General features: G+C 38.2%; 1 protein-coding gene across 1 annotated transcript in view; it reads right to left on the bottom strand.

The window, feature by feature from the left end:
* Positions 1-21,908, bottom strand: part of FNDC3B (fibronectin type III domain containing 3B) — a 201,170-nt gene that overhangs the window by 61,304 nt on the left and 117,958 nt on the right. The window contains exons 6-10 of the mRNA XM_015814932.1: positions 17,290-17,348; positions 11,618-11,775; positions 8,125-8,184; positions 2,976-3,114; positions 1,462-1,515 (exon numbers count right to left, since the gene is read on the bottom strand). Of these exons, the coding sequence (XP_015670418.1) occupies positions 1,462-1,515; positions 2,976-3,114; positions 8,125-8,184; positions 11,618-11,775; positions 17,290-17,348 (470 nt within the window). The remainder of the gene's footprint in view (positions 1-1,461; positions 1,516-2,975; positions 3,115-8,124; positions 8,185-11,617; positions 11,776-17,289; positions 17,349-21,908) is intronic.

The raw sequence follows: 21,908 nt of genomic DNA, 5'->3' as shown, positions 1-21,908 counted from the left end.
ATTTCAGTATACTCTTGTAGATGATGGATGAAGCACCTGCTGTTCTTGTTTTTCCTTTCCTTTTCTTTTTTTGTGATTTTATTGTTGTAACTGCCCAGAATTATGTTCCACAGGATGGGCAGTCTATCAATCTTATAAATAAATGAATATTCTTCCTCCCTCGCCTTTCACACAGAAGAAATATATCCACTTCTTCTATGTAGATTCAGACCAGCTTCTTTCCAAATAGATGAGAAACTCAATTTGTATTTTTATTTTGTTTTTCCTAATTGTGACAGTTCCTTTAAGTATTAATTTAGAACATCTGGTCAATATTTTCTGAACAAGCCATTACATTAAAGCAACATTAAAAAGATGAGACCTGGGTTTGAACATAATAAGAATTATTATGTTCTAAATTATTATGTTCTAAACTGCCATTGGTTAGCTGAAATGAGGAATATACTAACTGCAAACAGGCTGTCTTATCTTAGCTTATTAAGCTAAGATAAAATCTAAGAATCAATGAAATCACCGTTTCTCTGCCTTAAATAATTACTAACAGGCAAAGATTTAATTGATGACCGTTTCTTCTGTTATATTAATAGCTGATTGGCTTCCTCCAACATACAGATAGTCTTTGCTTACGGCCAGTAATTTAACAACCATTTGAAGTTATAACTCAGTTAAAAAAAGATACGTAGAATCCGTCCTTGAAGTTACAACTGTTGCATCATCACTTGCAGTCACCTATCCGCATTTCAACCAATTGCAGCATCCTGAAGCCACGTGATCAGATTTTATGACTTTTTTTTGCAATTTTCCAGCCAAAAATGGCAAAAATGAAATGCCCATTGGATAAGTTGGATTTAGACTTATTACCGGGTAATTCACTTAACAAATGGGTGATTTGCTGAACAAACATGGTGGCCCGCTTAACAGCCATCATAAAAACAGTCATAAAGTTGAGTCCATTCATGTGGTGACTTGACCTATGACAGCAATGACTTATGACCAAAATTCCAGGCTCAGTTGTGGTTGTAAGTTGAGGGCTATTTTGTATTAGGGAAATGTAAATTTTATACTTGAAATTTATTCCTGGAATGAGACTTTGTAAACAAACTTGTGATTTAGGGGCCTTTGACTCCCACAGAAACGTGGTTATGTATCAGACTGATTCTGAAAACCTGATTTTACAGCAAGTCTGTTTTATAACAAGGCAAAGGGAGTGAAAAGGAAGCATTAATCTTACCCTCCACACCCAAAACTGTCGATGTTAAGAGCCTTGAAAGAAACACATTTGGGAGGATAAGTATATGTAAAAATATTCAGAAATGCTCATTATTTTTAAATAAGGAATCAATAAATCAATGGAACAATTTTTCCACCTTCTCATTCCCCTGCATTTGATAAAGTGTGTAGAAACAGTTTAAGGTAAAGGACAAAGGTGTTTTTTTTCCCCCTAAAATAATTGGCACTTACTTCATCCCACTCTAAAAGGTAGCTGGTGATTCTTGAACCATTGTCAATTGGGGCCTGTGTAAATAAACATAAGGGAAGGTTGGAGAAGGTCATGGAATAAATGTTATTCAAAAAAAAAAAAGAGAGATAGAGAGAGAGAGAGCAGAAAATTCCACGACAGGACAGGAAAGCTTAGATCGGTGGCAGTGCCAGGGAAGGGAAAACAAGATCTTTATGAATCTCACTGAGGTCTTCATGGCTGACAGACTGCTCTTTTTCAAAAGCATTAAGAGTGTAAGAATTCTTGCCTCCTATTAAATGAGGTTGTAACCTGCATCTTCAGTCACAGCAGTTACATGCTGGATTCTAAGACACAAGACGAGGCAAGAGAGCAACACATTTTAAAGGAGCTGGTGTGGTATGGTAATTAAGATGTTGGACTTGAACTGGGAGTACCAGGTTCAAGAGCATTTTCATCCAGAGACTTCATTTCAAAAAGCAATAATAATAATAATAATAATAATAATAATAATAATAATAATAATAATAATAATAATAATAATAATAATAATAATAATAATAATTGGAAGGGACCTTGGAGGTGAGACAGGAAACCCTATACCGTTTCAGAAAAATCCAAGGGCTACCTGTAGCTGGAAGTGACAAAACAAGATTGCCTATGCATGATACATTAACTCTATTATCTGCTTTAAATAATCCCTTATTCTGGTGTCAAACTTGTAGGAGTGATATTTGCAATAGTACTATCTTCTGAAAGATCCTTAATCTACATCACCCTGAACATCTGTAGAAAAAGTGGGATATAATTTTTACACATAAAATAAATAAACAAATAAAACTTGTATGATGGAGTTCTTGATGCTATCTGACCTTGGTTGGCTGCATGCAGATGTTTCATTACCCAACTAGAAAAGACTGAACAACAATTTATCTGAAGTGGTGTAGGTTCTCCTGCTTGAGCAGAGGGTTGGACTAGAAGACCTCCAAGGTCCCTTTCAACTCACTTTAAGAACTGTCCCGTTTAGCAATGGAAATTTGGGACTCAATTGTGATTGTAAGTTGAAGACTACCTGTAATACAGAATCAACCAATCATTTTATTTGGGTTTTTTGTTTTTATGTGTGTGTGTGAATCAGCCAGAGGGACTAGAAGTTTAACGGTGTAAAAATTTAATAAAGAATGATAATTAGCAAGTCTCGGTTTTCCTGATAGCTGGAAGGCCAAGATGCTGAGTTTTCCACCTAAAAAATCTTCATCCTTTTAAATTGCCTTGTTTGGACGCAGTGAAAAACAGTTCATTCATATTTTTCTAAACACACAGACACAACATATGTTCACATGCAGAGAAAATCTAAACAGTGTTTCCTAGCTTGACAACTTCAAGGCATGGTGGAGATATACACCCCCAACGATCAGTTTCATCTACCTGGCTTAAGGAGAAGAGAACGGAAATCTGAAGAGTTTCAGAAGAGAGAAGACTGCCTACACACACATTTTCTCAAGAGAAGATTTACCTTCCATTGCAAAGTCAAGGAATTTTTGGTCCTGTGTGAAGGTCTGGGTGGAAAAGGACATTCTGGAGCAGAGCTACGAGTGATGAAACTGATGGGTTCTGAGCAAGATCCTTTCACGGAATTGTACATAGCATATATCCTGAAAAACGGAAGAAAGTTTTGTTATTATTGATCTAATTGTGTGAGTTTCACAACATTACTCAACCCATCAAAAGTAGCTTGAAAATGCTCACCTTAACTGGCTTACAATAAGGACCGTGGAATGTCATCCAGGGTACAAGGGGCAGACTTGATGAAGTAAATGGCACCTTCTACTTCTAATTTAATTGCAGATTTTGCACTGCCCTCATCAGCTGTATGTTCTGGAGCATCGAGAATCTTACTCCATGCAAGAGTGAAATAAATCACCTACAAAGGTAGTCTTCGACTTATGATGGATCACTTAGCAACCGTTCAACGATCCGATGTAACTCCAACGTTGGAGTTACTTACAATCTGGATTCAAAGTTCTGATGATCGCCCTTTCCCTGCAGTCATGTGACCTCACTTCAGCCACTCGGCAATCGGACCACATTTACAGCCAATTGCACTTTTTCCCCTAACTTGCCATTAGGCAAACCCCAACGGTTGTTAAGTGAACGCCACAGTCATTAAGCGCACCAACGGTTCGCTATTGGCACAGTTTTGCTGAAAACTGGAAGTAAATGCCAGTTTTTGGTAAAACCATCCTAAAACACGGTCAGGTGATCTAATTTTTAATTAGACTGAATCCCATGGAAAGAGATTGGACGGAAAAAGGAAAAGAACTGGATAATCGTATCTTTGTAGTTGTAAGGAAGCAGGATAGAAATGTTTTAAATAAATGAAATAAAGATTCCAGGTTAGGTCAGATTAAAAAAACAACAACAGTACTATGCAACGGATTGAAGGGAAGAAGAACTATACTGTGCTGATATTGGTAGGAAAGGATTGTGGCACCACTGGGAAAAAAAACACAGATACCCGCTCCAGCGCTTAAGGGTTATTGCTCAGTTTCCAAAAAAGAATCTTCCAGAGTACACAAAATTAACTGCATTCAAGTCTAGACAAACGCTTTGCCAACTCTTGAGTCCAGCTAAATTTAGTTTTATTTTTCAAATGGTGATGCCACTATCCCTATCTAACCCCATTGCTAAACTGAAAATGTTTAAAGGTGTCTCTGTCCTTGTGCTTTTGAATGGCTCCCCGCCCCGCTCTCTGTATCTGTCTTCTGACAACCTAAACAACAAATCAGAATTTGTCAGGGGAAGCAAGAATTGTGGCATTCTTTAGCAATAAGGCTAGTGACAAGACCCAGTATGCCTTGTACTTTTCATACAACCAACCACATGAGGGTTAATATTTCAAAAAAATAGCGTTGAGCATTGAAAATGTAGAAGACTATCCTTTGTGGGAAACGTTGGAATGCTATTATTTATTTCCACTAAGATCTTGATATTTACTTGGGTCAAAATATAGTAAAAAGGCATGTTGGAAATGTAAATGTAAAGAAAGGACTTTTTATCATTTATGGTGGACATGTGATAAAGCAAAGAAATATTGGAGTAGGATTCATATTTTAATGCAGAAAATTCTTAAAGTGAATATAAAGATCAAACCAGAAACTTTCCTTCTGAGTCTAATGGAAAAAGACTTGGGGAAAAGAAATTTGGAAGGCTGATTTTATATATATATGGTGATGGCAGCAAGACTGCTCTATGCACAAAAATGGAAGGATGTTTCGATTCCCACCATGGACGAATGACTACAAAAGCTGATGGAATTAGCAGAGATGGCTAAACTGAGTGTTTTGATAAAAGAAAAGAATTTAAGTACTTTTATTTCCACTTGGAAACCGCTTCTGGACTTTGTGCTTGAGGTGGGAAAAAATGATACTATGATTTTGGGTTTTACTGATTAGTTTGATTTGTTGATATAGAAATGGCTATTTCATACTGCTATAGAAATGTAAAAAGTTCAGATTCGATGATAATGCCTTATTCTACTATAACAGAGGGAATCGGAAGTCAACGCCTTTTTTTTCTCTCTCCCCCTCCGTTTTCCACACTTCTCTTTTTCTCATTCCCCTACCATGGTTCCTCACTATTTGCTTTTTGTATTCTTGTATTTTATGTTTTTAAGTAAAAGTGCTACACTCACTTTGCCAGCAAATTTGGAAAACTCAACAGTGGCCACAGGATTGGAAAAGGTCAGTTTACATTCCAATTCCAAAGAAAGGCAATGCCAAAGAATGTTCAAACTATTGCACTATTGCACTCATTTCACATGCTAGTAAAGTTATGCTTAAAATCCTACAAGCTAGACTCCAGCAGTATGTGGATCGAGAACTACCAGAAGTACAGGTAGGATTTCGAAGAGGCAGAGGAACTAGAGATCAAATTGCCAACATACGCTGGATCATGGAGAAAACTAGAGAGTTCCAGAAAAACATCTACTTCTGCTTCATTGACTATGCTAAAGCCTATGATTGTGTGGATCACAACAAATTGTGGCAAGTTATTAAAGAGATGGGAGTACCAGACCATCTTATTTGTCTCTTGAGAAACCTATATGTGGGTCAAGAAGAACTGGACACGGAATCCAGTTTTGAACTGATTGGTTCAAAATTGGGAAAGGAGCCCGGCAAGGCTGTATACTGTGGCCCTGCCTATTTAACTTATATGCAGAGCACATCATGAGAAAGGCAGGGCTAGATGAATCAAAAATTGGAATTAAGATTGCCGGGAGAAATATCAACAATCTAAGATATGCAGATGATACCACTCTAATGGCAGAAAGTGAAGAGGAATTAAAGAGCCTCTTGATGCGGGTGAAGAAAGAGAGTGCAAAAGTTGTCTTGAAACTAAACATTAAGAAAACCAAAATCATGGCATCCGACCCTCTCAATTCCTGGCAAATAGATGGGGAAGAAATGGAGGTAGTGACAGATTTTATTTTCCTGGGCTCCAAGATCACCGCAGATGGGGACTGCAGCCAAGAAATTAAAAGATGCTTGCTCCTGGGGAGGAAAGCTATGGCAAATCTGCATACTAAAAAGCAGAGACATCACCCTGCCAACAAAAGTGCGTATAGTCAAGGCCATGGTTTTCCCAGTTGCAATGTATGGCTGTGAAAGTTGGACCATATGAAAGGCTGAGTGCCAAAGAATTGAGGCCTTTGAACTATGGTGCTGGAGAAGACTCCTGCAAGTCCCCTGGACTGCATGAACCCTGACTGCTCTTTAGAAGGCCAGATCCTGAAGTTGAAACTCAAGTATTTTGGCCACCTAATGAGAAGGAAGGACTCACTGGAGAAGAGCCTAATGGTAGGAAAGATTGAGGGCAATAGAAGAAGGGGACGACAGAGAATGAGGTGGCTGGATGGAATCACTGAAGCAGTAGGCGTGAGCTTAAAGGGACTCCAGAAGATGGTAGAGGACAGGAAGGCCTGGAGGAACATTGTCCATGGGGTCACGGTGGCTCGGACACGACTTCACAACTAACAACAACAACAAATGTTATGTTATAAGTGAATAAAAATCTTTAAAAATATATATACTAAAAAGGCCTTTCGTTTCTGGCATTGATAGCAGTTAAACAGTTAGAACAATTAATCAGTGGAACAACCTGCCTCCAGAAGCTGTGAATGCTCCAACACTGGAAGTTTTTAAGAAGAGATTGGACAACCATTTGTCTGAAATGGTATAGGGTTTTCTGCCTGAGCGGGGGTTGGACTAGAAGACCTCCAAGGTCTTTTCTAACTCTGTTATTCTGTTAACAGGAGTTCAAATAATCCTTGTTAAGTTGATAGGATAATGTAAGCTTCTTTTTATGATTCTGGTATATACTCCTGGCTTTGGATGATTATTTGTAATTGGAAAGGGTTTCTGATTATAAAGAGAAATTCAGAAATATGTTCCTCAGTCCGGCATAATACTCAGAGTGGTTCAATAGAAATCAGTGGGGTAAGATGCTTACAGATTTAGGTTGCCTTAATTTAACTGAGTCTAAGTCTAGATCTATCCCACAATTCTCAGCCTCTGTGATTATTCACTCTGACATGTTTATCTATAGTGAATGTTCCATAATAGATTTTCTATTTACTTCTTTCACCCTCCTGAAATGGTTGGCACGATTAAGCCACTATTCAAATGTGAAAAGCTGAATTATTTCCTGATCATAGATACAAAATGTCATTCTTGTTCAGTGTCTTACAAAGAGAAACTGAATGATTGCTTCTGTTTTTTAGAAAGCCATGTAGTGAAACTGGTTCTAATGACTTCATTCTTATTTCCCAGTAATATTGACAAACTCTTCCTGTTTGGTTTCAGAAATGATTATCCTGCAATGCTCCCATCATGCTTAGATGCAAAAGCTTTCAGGATAGAGAGAGAAATCTCCCTTTTCTTCAAATTAGGAAGAAAGTCTTTAAAAAGCTTAAAAAGTTATCCTGACTTTTAAAGGCATTTCCTTTGAGATTGCAGGGTTGGGGATGATGGAAAGTTAAGGAAAGTTAAGGGTTTTCACAGCAATAGAAAAACAATGATAAATTAATATGATATAAATATAATAAATAAATAAACGATCATGGTTGCTGGAGCTGGCCAGAATAAGGCCAAGGATTGCAAGGAGGCTTCTGGATGCCAAATTTTCTTGTAATGCATCTGAGAATGATGTAAACACCCATTCTAAAAAATTAACCTCAGATTTAGGAATCAGCAGAATTGAAAAAATGGAGAAATGGCAAAGAGAATCACTTGTCCTTGTCCAATGTAATTTTTTAAAAAAACGGCACAGCATTTTCACAGCCTTAATTTATCTACTTTATTTACCATGTTCCAAAAGATTCCATGCTTTGTTAAGCCTTATGAATGTTGACAAGCCTAAAAAATTTTGTGAACAGCTAAAAAAAAAAAAACCCTCCATGACACACAGCTAAAAGCTGATAGTCAGTTTGGTACATTTGTCAGCATTCACTTGGCTAAATCCCCAAAGTGAGAAACATGCTTATTTTAAAACATTCACTGCATTGTGATTGTTGTCAGCATTTATGTGGAAATGGCAGGACCCATCAAATTTGGAGCATCTATTATGCTATCTAGAATGGAATGTATTAAATTATGGAGGCTCACCTGATGTGATATTCTGTTGCAGGCCTAAGATCTTTCAGTTTGTATTCCAATTCTTCTCCACTGGAAAAGAGGCAGAGTTGTATAACAAACAAACAAAATTAAAAGTGGGGTACTGAATTATCTAGCAAATATGCCTTGTATATTACGATCCCGTCCAACGTATTCCAATTATATACATGATCTCAATCATGAGAATAACTTTTGCCCAATACCAAAAGAAAAATATAATCCCAATAATATCTGATTGGGAAGTTACACATGGAGAATATGCAGCTATGGCAAAATTAACAGTAAACGCTCAACAATGGAAGTTTAACCAAATTTAAACAAAATTTCCCATGCATAGATCATGTAGCATGGTAGACATAATCATTTTGGTTTCTAATAGACCTAAACATTTATTAATATTGTAATAAATAAGTGCATGAAAGGAGGGAGTTAGAAATCTAATAGACCCCCCCCTCTTTTTTCACCTATTGGTATTCTACTCATTGTCAAACTTGTTTGTTCTTTTACCCTTTTCAATATGTGTGCAAACAACATAAAGTAATAATACTGTGTTGAACTAATGAACTTTTAAATCAGCACCACTGTATTGAAGTAATGTACTATGTGAGTTTTACAACAATATAATAATAAAAATGTGGTTCTCAATAAAAAATTATTCCAATTGAAGGCAAACTGCAGAGGTTGAAAAGGAAACTATAACAAATATTTCATTGACTTCATAATATATCTCACATTTTTGAAGATTTTTTAAACTGTTTCTTTTTGTAAATTACTTCAATGGCATTTGAAGAATGATGTAACTGAAGGATTACAGGCCTAAAATTATTATTAGTATTAATAAAAATGATTGATGTATTAATTGTATTGATATGCTATTTCTTATGCTGAAGCATCCCATAAACAGTTTATATAAATACAGCAATGAATATAAAATAATACAGGTAGTCCTTGACGTACAACCACAGTTGGGGCTGCAATTTGTGTCATAAGTTATTGTGATCAGATTCAGATTCCAGCAGGACTACCCGATTCTGTGACAGCTTTGTTCCCTATGCCATCCGTCTGGTAAACTCGCAAGATTCATTTTTCTCACCATGCACATGTATACACAATCCGAACTAGACTGTGTTGTTTCTCTGGGTCATACAATATATGTGGGTATGTGGGTATATACAAAAAAATTGGTCATATTTATGTAGTGTATATTGGAGGTGGTGACACTTTGAGAGCTGTATGCAACAAAATTTCATTTTAATGTCTGCCGATTAGCGCAGGGCTTTTCAACCAGTGGTACGGGTGCCACCTGTGGTACATTGGCACCTGGCAAGTGGTACGTGACCATCCTAGAAAAGTGGTAGCGGGGGAAGGGAATGAGCTGAACCAGTGGCAGCTCCGCACAAGCCTGAGCAAGAGATGGCTGGAGCTGCAGGGCTGTCAGGGCTCAGCGGAAGCGCCAGGATCAGTACCGCTTTCCAGCTGATCAGCGCTTCTTCGGGGCTGTCAGGGCTCAGTGGAAGTTCCAGGATCAGCGCCAGGCTCCAGCTGGAGCTCAGCGCTGATCCTGGCGCTTCTGCTGAGCCCTGAAGAAGCACCAATCAGCTGGAAAGCAGCACTGATCCTGGTGCTTCTGCTGAGCCCAGAAGAAGCAGCGATCAGCTGGAATGTTGCAGCATCTCCAGGGTCTTGTGATTTACATTCAGATGCTTGGCAACTGATTCATATTTATGATGGTCACAGTGTCCCAGGGTCATGTGAAGTGACCAAAACCTGCTGCAACCACCCAGCAGACGGGGGAATAAAAACCAAACACCCCCCACCCCACCCCTGCTGCCAATCCTCAACAGAAATGCTCACAACAATGAAAACCTCGGACAGGAGGAAGAGCGCCACCGGGACAGTTGTTCAAGGAGGAACAACAAGAATTGCATGGGGATCACTCTTCTCAAGCCCTTTGCTCAGAAAATAAATGTAGGAATTCTCTGACTCGGAGGTTAAACATTTCCCAAAAATTGGCAGAAAACAAACAGATGGACATTTTTGTGATATCAAATTAGAAATTAGCACTCTTCTCATTAAATCAACCCTCTACAAGAAAAGAGATCAGAGGCATGAGAGAGACCTCATCTTAACAACCACGCTGATAAATGATCCTTTGATCTAAGTCTTACTGCTTACTGCAATGAGTTTGCCTCCTTGTTAAGAATCTTGCTTTTTAGAGTAAGTACGTGGTGAGCCAACAATTCATTTGATACAGAAATATACTTGAAGGCCTGGATTGGCTAAAGAAATGGAATAAATAAGTGTTGGCTTAAGGAGTGGATTGGTTCTGTAAACTTGCTAAATTAAACTAGCTAAATTAAAACCAAATAAACACTACCCCTTAGCAAAATGTGTGAGATTACTTAATGCCATATTTGTAAACATCCCATAATTTAAAAATTGTGCTGAATGGACAAAAAGGGTTGTATGAACTATCTTACATCCAATGTTCTTTATAACACTTCTGGTTGGGTGAGATTCAGCGTATTTCTCTCCTACAGGTAGTCTTACAACCATTTGTTTAGCAATTGTTCAAAGTTACAATGGCACTGAAAAAAACTGACTTACAACCAATCATCGCACTTACGACCATGGTTGCATGGTCATGTGATCAGAGTTTGGGTGCTTGGCAATGGGCATGTATTTACAATGGTTGCAGCATCCTGGGGTCACGTCATCACCGGTTGCCACGTTCCTAGTCAGCTTTCAACAATAGAGAAAGCTGGATTTGCTTAAAGACCCACATGATTTACTTAACAACTGCAGTGATTCACTTACCAACTGTGGCAAAAAAAAAAGATTGTAAAACCAGGCACTTAACAGCTGCCTTGCTTAGCAATGGAAACTCTTGTTCCAATTGTGGTCATAAATCAAGATCTATCTCAGGGGTAGTCAACCTTGGCTCTTTTATGACTCGTGGACTTCAACTCCCAGAATTCCTGAGCCAGCACAGCTGGCTCAGGAATTCTGGGAGTTGAAGTCCACGAGTCATAAAAGAGCCAAGGTTGACTACCCCTGAATCTGTATGGCAGAAACAGGATACGCTTGGTCAACCTGTTTAAGTCCCATGGCTTTTTATTACAATGGAGAGGCACCCAGTTTTTTTAACCGTTTTCAGCCAATGGGCAGTTCTATAAATTTCTTTCCTATGTTGTTGTTTTTTCTCCTCCTAGGAGAAATGCACAATAGTTAAGTTGACAAAATCCCAATATTCCAGTTTGGCACACAATGCATTTAGATACTTGACAGGAAATTTTTCCAGCTGGTAAATATCATGGAAAAACCTCTTGGCAGGGAAGAGGATATGACAAAAATGGGAGACATAGTGATAGTGAAAGGAACTTGGTACTCAATTCTGGAAAAAACACATCTGGATTTATTTCCATGCTTTGCTGCTTCAAATATAAAAGATTGCATGTAAGATCACGCACATGCAGATTATTACCTGTAGATTGTTTTGTATTTTCCATCCCTGCCTTTGTCTGATAAGGCAACTTCGTAAGTACACGTATAAGGCAAACCATTGCTGAGTCTGTCTTCACTTGAAAGACCATTTGGAGGAGACCAAGTGAGCAAAACTGTTCTAGCCTGAATGTTCGACACCTTGGGAGATAAAAACAAGATGAGGTTAGTTTTCATGCCAAGAGGCATATTGCCATTTTAAAGTGCCTATATTTGAGGTATCAGAAAAGTTATGAGCTACCAATAGAATACAATACTTGTAGCTCAGGGTTAAACTGTGGGATCTTTGGTGCTCTAATTAACTTCGTCAATACTAGCTAGCAGTGATGATGTTACCTAGTTGGGTAATGAAACATCTGCAAGACAACAACCAGGCTCAGAAAGCACTAAGGACCCCAAAATTATGAATTATAATTGTCGTTCCATTCATCCTGAACCATATCATGTTAAACATTTTCACAAAATGGTATTTTGATCTTGTTTTGATTCTTTTTTAAAAAACAACAACACACACCCCAACTTCAAAACACATACTTCAGTTTATTATTGGCCAATGGAAGAGTTTGTGTAGCTTTCACATTTTTTTCTGAACTTGTGTAACATTCTAACACTGATTGCTTTGAGAACCTGGACTAATTAAGAGGGCCATTAAATTAAGCCAGGCATCTGTAGAAATATTGCACTATCTCATATTAGATCAATTAAAGTGCCTCAGTTATACTAAAGGACTGAAACGGTAGCCAAGAAGACAGATATTTACAGTGAACATACCATATTTGACCTCAATTAAGGATTTTATGAACTGAAAAAAAAAGAGAGGGGGGAATATGAGGACAAACGGACATCTGAATTGGATTTCTGGCATTAGGACATGTACCAGTACAGCTAAGGAGAAAGGGCTTTTTCCCAATTCTTTTATTATGGACATATGGTTGCATAACTGTTTTGCATAAATTCACACAGGGATTTGGAACTTAATGTACCATAGTCAGCCAATGTTAAATTGGAATGCTTTCTTTCTTTTATGATCACCAGCTAGGACACACGTAGCTCTGTGCAACATATGGCCCAACAAAAAAAACAAAAACCCAAAACATTTTATCCTTTCATGAACTTTAATAATTTGGAGAATCCAAAGAGTAAAATGAATAGTATTCTTATCTGTACAGTAGAAGTAAATATGGAAACTGGAAAGAGGATCAAGTTAAATGCTAAACAGATTGTGCTGCTCCTTTTTTTTTTTTAACTGAGATTTGGTTTCCTGAAGGTGCTATGTAGAAGCAAAAAGCTGCCTGGTGTCAACACTGCTAACTCTTCTTTGAAGAGTTTCATCTGTCGGAACCATGACACCTGGCCAGGTTCTTAAACAGTGATCCATCTCAGCCATGAGATATGTCTAAGCCCTCCACCAGGAAGGCTTTAGAGGAGATTGCACTGATGTCTAATTTCTGGTTATAGATTTCTCTGGAAAAAGCAACTGAATATGGATAGATATTCATTTTATGAAATTCCCCACAGATCTTCCGACTGTCCAACACAGTGACACAAAGCCTTGTAGAATACTGTATTCACAACATTATGTGTAATTTGATGTGTTTACTTGTATGGATAGCTAAGGAAGACTCCATTCATTGGAATTGGGGGGGAACCACTAGTATATATGAGATATGTTGCTGATGCACACAATCTATTCTCAAAGGTCATTTGACCATTGTGAATACTCCATTGAAAACAGGCAAGGAAAGTGCATCAGAAATGAGTGAGATCTATATTTTTGTGGAGAATTATGGTAATCTGGTTAATTTTTTTTATAAGCTTTCTTTTAAGTTCAGAGACAGATTTCATACTACGCAGAATCAAATGCAAGTAGAATATCCAAAGGAACATTTTATTTATGTGGGCATCCATGTTATTTAGTTCTGCACATTAATTATTACTAGTTATTACATTACAGCAAAAAGGTCTGTTTTCAATTACGCAGCAGATGACAGTTCAGCCTGTCAAAAATAAACATCTTTCAAGTTAAAATACTACTTTAAATCTTCCATGAAACACTTCCAAACCGCCTATTAAGGTCTGGATTACGTAGTGATCGACATTTTTTTTCCTGCATTCTGTGTTTTTTTCTGCATTCAAATCAACGAGTAAGTAAAGTAAAAGAAATGTTGCATTAATCTTTGACAGTAATTCATTTAATCCATTTCATTCTTTTAAAACCACCTTAAATGGTTTAAGTCATATTGCAAAACAACCTTCTCCCACTTGGCATCCACCAGAAATGCTGATCCTTCATATTCCGCAATTGTCAGCCCCTGGTCTTGTTCCCCAAACATTTCAATACTGGCAAGTTGGCAATGCTTCAGAGCCAAAGGAAAGTGAGACTGACCATGAACAATTTGTTTTAAACTTACAGGATTATACTATAGTGATTTATTTTTTATTTTTTTTGGTGCAGCTGCCCTGTTTATATACATGATGCAGGATAGCTTGCAACAATTGAAAACAACACAATAAGAAATTTGCAGGAAAAAGCAAATAAAATATTACAATATTAAACAAAATTATACTACTGTGATCAGCAGCCAGTATAAAACATTCACAGCATTTGATATAACTATTAAATAGACTCTATACGACCACTGGACCCCACCCTCCAAGCCGGATAGCAAAACCATAACTTCAGAGCCTTTTTAAAATCAGTAGAGACAGATTCTATCTTATCTCCCGGAAGAATGTTCCAAAGGATGGGTGCCATGACAGAAAAGCCTCTGCTGCTAGGCCCCATCAGATGCTATAGATCAGGTGTCTTCAAACTTGTGGACTTATGACTTGTGGACTTCAACTCCCAGAATTCCTCAGTCAGCTTGCCTGGCTGAGGAATTCTGGGAGTTGAAGTCCATAAGTCATAAAAGGGCCAAGTTTGAAGACCCCTGCTATAGATAGTCCTCAACTTACAATCATTTGTTAGTGACTGTTTGAAGGTACAAAGGCATTGAAAAAAGTGACTTATGACTGTTTTTCACACTTATGACCGTTGCAGCATCCCTGTGGTCACATGATCAAAATTTGGATGCTTGGTAAATGGCATGTATTTATGCCATTTGCAGTGTTCCAGGATCATGTGATTACCTTCTGTTATCTTCTGACAATCAAAGTCAGTGGGGAAGCCAAATTCATTTAATAACCATGTTACTAACTTGACAAATGCAGCGATTCACTTAACAAACGTGGCAAGAAAGGTCATAATATGGGGCAAAGCTCATCTAACAACTGTCTTGCTTAGCAACAGAAATTTTGGACTCAACTGTAGTCATGCATCAAGGACTACCTGGATTCCTTAATAGATGGGACCCATAATGTGTCTCTTCTGCCTGACCTGGGAAGATGTAACTGGGGAAGAGGCCTCAGATAATATGGTCCCATGCCATGTACGCCTATCAATGTTATCTTTATCTAAAACTGGGGTCTTCAAACTCGGCCCTTTTTATGATTCAGGGACTTCAACTCCCAGAATTCTTCAGCCAGGCATGCTGGCTGAGGAATTCTGGGAGTTGAAGTCCATGAGTCATAAAAGTGCTGAGTTTGAAGACACCTGATCTAAAATGTATGACTAATAATAAAGAAAACCATCAATGATAGTTTAAGCCTATCCTGATCATGGTTCTCAGTTAAGGTTTTACCCACTATCATCTAGCAGAGTAAAGTTATTACTGCTTGGTAATAGAAGGGGGCCGTATTACTTGTGTGTGTGATGAAGTCACAGGTAAAGCATATAGGTCATCACAAACGAATGCTAGTAGATGCTTTTCACTAGGCTATTTTCCTACATAATCTTTGAATATGTGAAAAGGAAGCTAGAAGTAAAATGCAAAGAATGCCAGATATAATGTTTTATTTATTTATGGGGTGTTTCTATACATTGGCTTGTTTTGAAAAGGCAAATGAGTCACAATCTGACTGTAGCAGCGGCTGTAGCAATAAACTGTTTCAGATAAGGAATCAAAGTGATGTCTTATTAGCATTGTAGCATTGTAGGCTGAGCAAAAATGATTCTAGGGTCAACTTCTTTGTTGGTCTTTGCTGGGTAGAGTTGCGTGGGAGGGGCTCAATGTTTTAAATGGATATTTTTTTGAAAAATAACCAAAAGTCACACACGAGTTCAGAAGCAGAGCAGACTATTCTGAAGTAACACCCACTGGAGCTGGTCAATGAGAACTATTGCACTCTCTACCTAATTCCTTAATGACATTTAGTGCTTTTCCATATTTCAGCAGGATGTAGCAATGCTAGATCAGCCACCATGGACCAGAAATTTGAAATCATGGCTGTTTGTTGGTTTACAATTCTGCTTAATCATTAAAGGTATTTGCTCTGAGTTCACATGTAAATAAAATAAAGGTATTTGCTCTGAGTTCACATGTGTAGAATATGGGTAATGAGACGGAAGTTGCAGTCATGTTTACCAGTTGGGGTAGTTTAATTTGACATATGTTCATGCTCATGCTGGAAATCGACTAGATACTTTCATCTAAACTCAGAAATCTTAAAATGAATAGTTAGAACCAGAAGCTTTATCTGGAGAAACGATTCTTTCATTGAATTCAGGTATGATGTTAAGAGGGCTGACTTAATGCTCCAACACTGGAAGTTTTTAAGAAGAGACTGGACAGCCATTTGTCCAAAATGGTGTAGGGTTTCCTGCCTGAGCAGGAGGTTGGACTCGATGACCTCCAAGATCCCTTCCAACTTTATTATTATTATTAAATCTTACTTTGTTGAGTAAACCACTTGTTGAGTTCTATGGATTTGCAGTCCTTCAGAGGCACACCTAAAAACAGTTTCTAGAGCTTGCAGGAAGCAAATGTGACATTAAAACTCTTTAAAAGTAACTGTAATTCTGTGAAAAGACAAAGCTGCTTTAAAGAATTGCAGAGAAATCCCTGCATATGGATTTGGGAATCAGATCTGAAGCCCTTCACAAGCTAATTCAATGTGCTAAACTAAAACAGGGTGAGGAAAAAGAAAAAAGAGATGGCTTTTAGCATATGTGAAGCCAGACCAAAAAAAAATGTTATAATTTATAGTATGGGATGTACTGCTCCTTTGACTAGTCCAGTGGTGGCGAATCTATGGCACTCAGAGCCTTCTCTGTGGGCACACCGCAGTCCTAGGCCTTCAGTTGGGTTTTATAAAACCTTTTCACTTTAGGCCTCTGCCGCCATGTGCAAAAAAAAGAAAAAAAAAAAAGGTTCACTCAGTCAATTTCAACTTCTCGCAGGGGAAAAAAAGATCTTGCAAAGTTGGAATTGATTGATTGAACTTTTTAGTCCCACCCAGTCTGCCATTACCACCACAGCCACGCCCACCCAATTGACCACGCCCACCCAATTGGCAACACCCAGCCAATGGGCCACACCCACCCGGCACTCGACGATGCATAAATGGGTTTTGGGTTGCACTTTGGGCACTCAGTCTCTAAAAGGTTCGCCATCACTGAACTAGTCACTAGTATACTAGGAATCTAGTATTTATAATGATAAGACCAATTCAATTCACACCATCTTGCAAATAAAATGTACTTATTATAATAGATTGACATAATATACGGCTTATCTTTAATGCTGCTCCTTTTGGTTAAGCTTGTCTGTCACATACCTGTGGTTTCTCAATTCCAGAAAGAACATCTTGAACCTTCTTTGTTTCTGTGTCACATTCTATGCAGGAAAGAAAGAGAAAGAGGGAGACAGGTTAGTTAAACATTACCTTCAGGGACAATGAGGGCCAACAAATTACTACATAGGATTGATGTATCTGAGGCTGTGCATTCTATTCTAAATGCTCTCATTACAGAGAATCTGAGTTGGGCTATAAACAAATTAGCATGGGTTTAGCAACCATGTGTTTAGGCATGAAGACCTAGAACAGGGGTGTCAAACCTCTGGGAGACCGAGACCGCCTTCTGCCACAGATTGCCTCCCACCGGCCGATACGCTCCCACAGAGAGGGCCTCCTCAGGGTGCCGTCAGCCAGACAGTGTCGGCTGGCGACCCCCAGGGGGAGAGCCTTCTCTGTCGGAGCACCCACCCTCTGGAACGAGCTGCCCCCAGAGATCCGGGTGATCCCGGATCTCCCCTCCTTCCGCCGCNAAATGGATGGCAAAATTTTAACATGTGTAAATCCTAGTAGGAAGTATTATGTGATCTGCCTTGAGTAATTAATGTTTGTTGAAATAAATGACATTGTGCTCCTGCCCACACTATTATATGGAAGTGAGAGCTGGGTAATAAGGACATACGTACATTAGAAGAGAAATAAAAATGGGAATGGGATATAGGACAATCCTTAGGATTGTTCATTTAATTATGGTTCAAAGTTATGATGATTTTGCAAAAATTGAATGAATATAATAGAGCTGGAAGCGACCTTGGAGGTCTTCTAGTCCAGCCCCTTACTCAAACAGGAGAACCAATACCATTTCAGACAAGTAATACTCTCTTCTTAGACATTAATTACAACTTGTACTCGTACTTATGACCATCGTACCATCTCATGGACACATGATAGTAATCTGGGTACTCAGCAACCAGCTTGCATTTAAGACCTGTTTTAACATTCTGCAATCATGATTGTGACTTTGTGACCTGTTTTGCTGATTTCCAGCGAAAACACCTATTGGGGAAACTGGGTTCTCTTAATGACTGTAGTAAAAATGGTAGCAAAATTTGGGCCTGACTCAACTTATGACTGCAATGGCTTACAACAGAAATCCCAATTGTAGCCATAAATCAAGGACTAGTACTTCCAGTTGGTTTGGTCATGGAAAAAGAATGAATGAGGACTTAGTTACAAAATGAATGTAAGCAGGAAGAGTCAATGGGTCAAGAAGAACACGAAGACTGTGAAAGTCATGGTTAAAGAGACCCGAGATCTTCAAGAACAAAGATGAAATGTTTAAAGAATAAAAAGCAGCGCAGGAAGCTGTGCATAAATTGGGTGAAAGCTTGGATGGTTTGCAAGCATTGAAAGATATATAATGAGGTATAAGGGAATGGTATTGATATAGCCTAGATACGGCTGTAGTTCCTTTTTTCCACCCCAATCATACTTTAATTTCTTCAGTTTATTTTTTCTTATTCCTGCTCTGCACTTTGCATAATGTTGCAAACGTTATGTGTGATAAATAAGATTCGATAAAAGATAGATAAATATTGTATCATATGTATTTTTCTGTCTTTCCTGGATGTTGCCTTTAAGACAGTGAGATGGGTAATTATAAATTAGATAGATAGATAGATAGATAGACAGACAGACAGACAGACAGACAGACAGACAGACAGAAAGAAAGAAAGAGGACAAACTGGCAGAGACACAAATTAAAAAAGACAGTTAATGTTGCTATAGATCCACATTTTCCTCTTTGCATGTCATTTAGGCAGCAAGACAGATATAAATTAAAAGAACAATAACATCTACTATTACTTATTTATAAATAGTATGAAGCGGATCTAACATAAGTTGGAAAAGTCATGTGAATATTGCTTTGACTGGATTTTGCCAAGAGGCTAATTAAGATAAAATCACTGTAACTGTACTTCACAGAACAATCATTTCAGGCTTTCAGCTAAACTCTTCGTAAGTTCAGATTCTTGGAAAACAGAAACCTATTAGAGGAATGTTTTTAGCCTTCTACCAAGCCCAACATTGTGATTCAGAGGTCTAATGGGCAAATTCCTTGTTCTTGGCTTCAGGAACTACTGGATGAGCCAAATGAATCTGATGTAGAGAAATGGTAAAATAAACCATTCCAAAGAGCAGGCTGGAACAGACCCAAGGTCCTAGCTGGTTTAGCATCCTCTTTCTCATAGCTGTTTTATCCTACACTGGTCTTCAGAACTTCCCTGCTACAAAGTCTAGATCAGGGGTCTTCAAACTTGGCCCTTTTATGATTTGTGGACTTCAACTCCCAGAATTCCTCAGCCAGTGTGCCTGGCTGAGGAATTCTGAGAGTTGAAGTCCACAAGACATACAAGGGCCAAGTTTGAAGACCCCTGGTCTAGATGACTAGTCCTTGACTTACAACAGTTCATTGGAAACTAATCAAGGAGAGAAGCAACCTAGAACTAAAGAGGAACTTCCTGACAGTTAGAACAATTAACCAGTGGAACAACCTGCCTCCAGAAGTGGTGAATGCTCCAACACTGGAAGTTTTTAAGAAGAGACTGGACAGCCATTTGTCCAAAATGGTATAGGGTTTCCTGCCTGAGCAGGGGGTTGGACTAGATGACCTCCAAGGTCCCTTCCAACTTTATTATTATTGTTATTATTGTTATTATTGTTATTATTGTTGTTGTTGTTGTTATTATTATTATTATGGCTGCACAAGCACATATCAAGAAAACACAGGATAATTACTCATTTGCTGAAAGAGACCCCATTATAGCACTAATATATTAGCAAGTCATCCATTGGACACCACTTTTCATGTAGTGGCCCACTTTATGACTGTGATGACATAGAATCGTAATTTCCAGACTCAATTTACAGTTGTAACTCAAGCACTACCTGTACAAAGGGAAGAGTTTCTAAGCCTAACATAGCCTGCCCATAATTTGAAGCTTTTTGATATGATGAATTAACAAGTAGAGAAACTATGGTGTAGGATTCAAATAAAATGGATTTTTTTTTTGCAGAAACTCATTGCTTTCTAGGACACGGAACTTGTTTCAAGTTTTTGTGCATGCTGAATTGAAACTCAGGGGAATGTATCATTCTAGCTATAATTAAGATTGATCCAAACCATCTCATCTGAGACTGCAATATTCACTTTGCAAATTTCTGAACAGATTTTTTTCCCCAGTCTGGCTCTTAAGAGTCAACATAGTTTCCAGGGTTTTCCACTGCTTCTGCAAATACAAGGAGAAGAATTCCTCCTTTTTTCCCCATGACAACATTCTTTGTTATTACATCACCTTAGCTACCAGAAGCAGGAATTGAGTCATTCTTGACCTTTAAACCTTAACACATGGACCAGATTTTCTATCTTTTGACTGCTTTACAGCATATTCAGCAATGAGATAAAAATAAAATCCAAAAGATCAATGAAAATTTTCTTTCAACTGTGAAAAATGCAGTAGGTTTTCTAACATACTAGATCCTTACATTAACCCTTTTCCAACTCAATGATAACTTGTGTCTTCTAGTTCAAGAACACAGCAGGAATAAGACACAAACACTATAAATTAAGAACAATTATTTTAGGGCAGTTTTCTTCCCTTAATTTCTTTTAGATGTGTTGGGATAAATATATCCTAAACTCCAATCAAAAGCAGATAAAAATTAATAATAAACATCTATGGTTATTATAATCCTAAAACAATTTGATTACTGAGAAAACAAAACTGCAAATATATTGACTAGCAGAGAATTACAAATACTTAATGTCTATGGCAGGGGTGTCAAACTGCCAACCTGCGGGCCAGATGTGTCATGGCGAAACTGTGCCCACCCCACATGGTGTTGCGAGTTTGACACCCCTGGTCTATGGGGATTCTCAGCCATCCAGGTCATGGTTGTCCCAAAGGTGCTTTTTCAAAGGGTAACTGGACTTTCTTGTGTTTTTCCTTGAGGATGTTTCGCTTCTCATCCATGAAGCTTCTGAAGAACTGAAGCAATGACGAGAAGCGAAACATCTTCAAGGAAAAACAAAGAAAGTCCAGTTGCCTTTTGAAAAAGCACCTTTGGGACTACTAATATGTATGGACAGGATTGATAGGTAGCCTTTATTTTCAAAAAAATATTCTACATTTATAGGCAAACATGAGAGGGACATGTGGATGGACCTCAGACGTCTATTTTTGACTCACTCTCTGGATTTAAAATTAATTGGCAAAATCAGACACCTTATCTGCTGCCATAATTTTTTTAGATAGATAGCGTTGACAATCCTCTGCTACCACTGCGTCTGTTGACTATTTTTCAGAACAACAACACCAGAACCTATAATTCCCTCAGAAATTAATGATGTGCGTAGCTTGAAACTGGCTCCTGACAAGGGTTAGCATTATTAGAATGGATCCAGAAGCCAAAGAAGGTGCTGTAGAAGGTGACCAAGATAGAAGTAAAATAGTTTAAATGGTGCCAGAGATCAGGTGTTTGGTGGCAGAAGCAATAAATCAGAGGTCTTCAAACTTGGCCCTTTTATGACTTGTGGACTTCAACTCCCAGAATTCCTCAACCAGGCATGCTGGCTGAGGAATTCTAGGAGTTGAAGCCCA

This window comes from Protobothrops mucrosquamatus, unplaced genomic scaffold, assembly GCF_001527695.2.
Source record: "Protobothrops mucrosquamatus isolate PMUCROS unplaced genomic scaffold, P.Mucros_1.0 scaffold298, whole genome shotgun sequence".
Taxonomy (NCBI): Eukaryota; Metazoa; Chordata; class Lepidosauria; order Squamata; family Viperidae; genus Protobothrops; species Protobothrops mucrosquamatus.
Note: the sequence above shows the minus strand (reverse complement) of the source record. Positions and strands in the feature narration are given on the sequence as shown.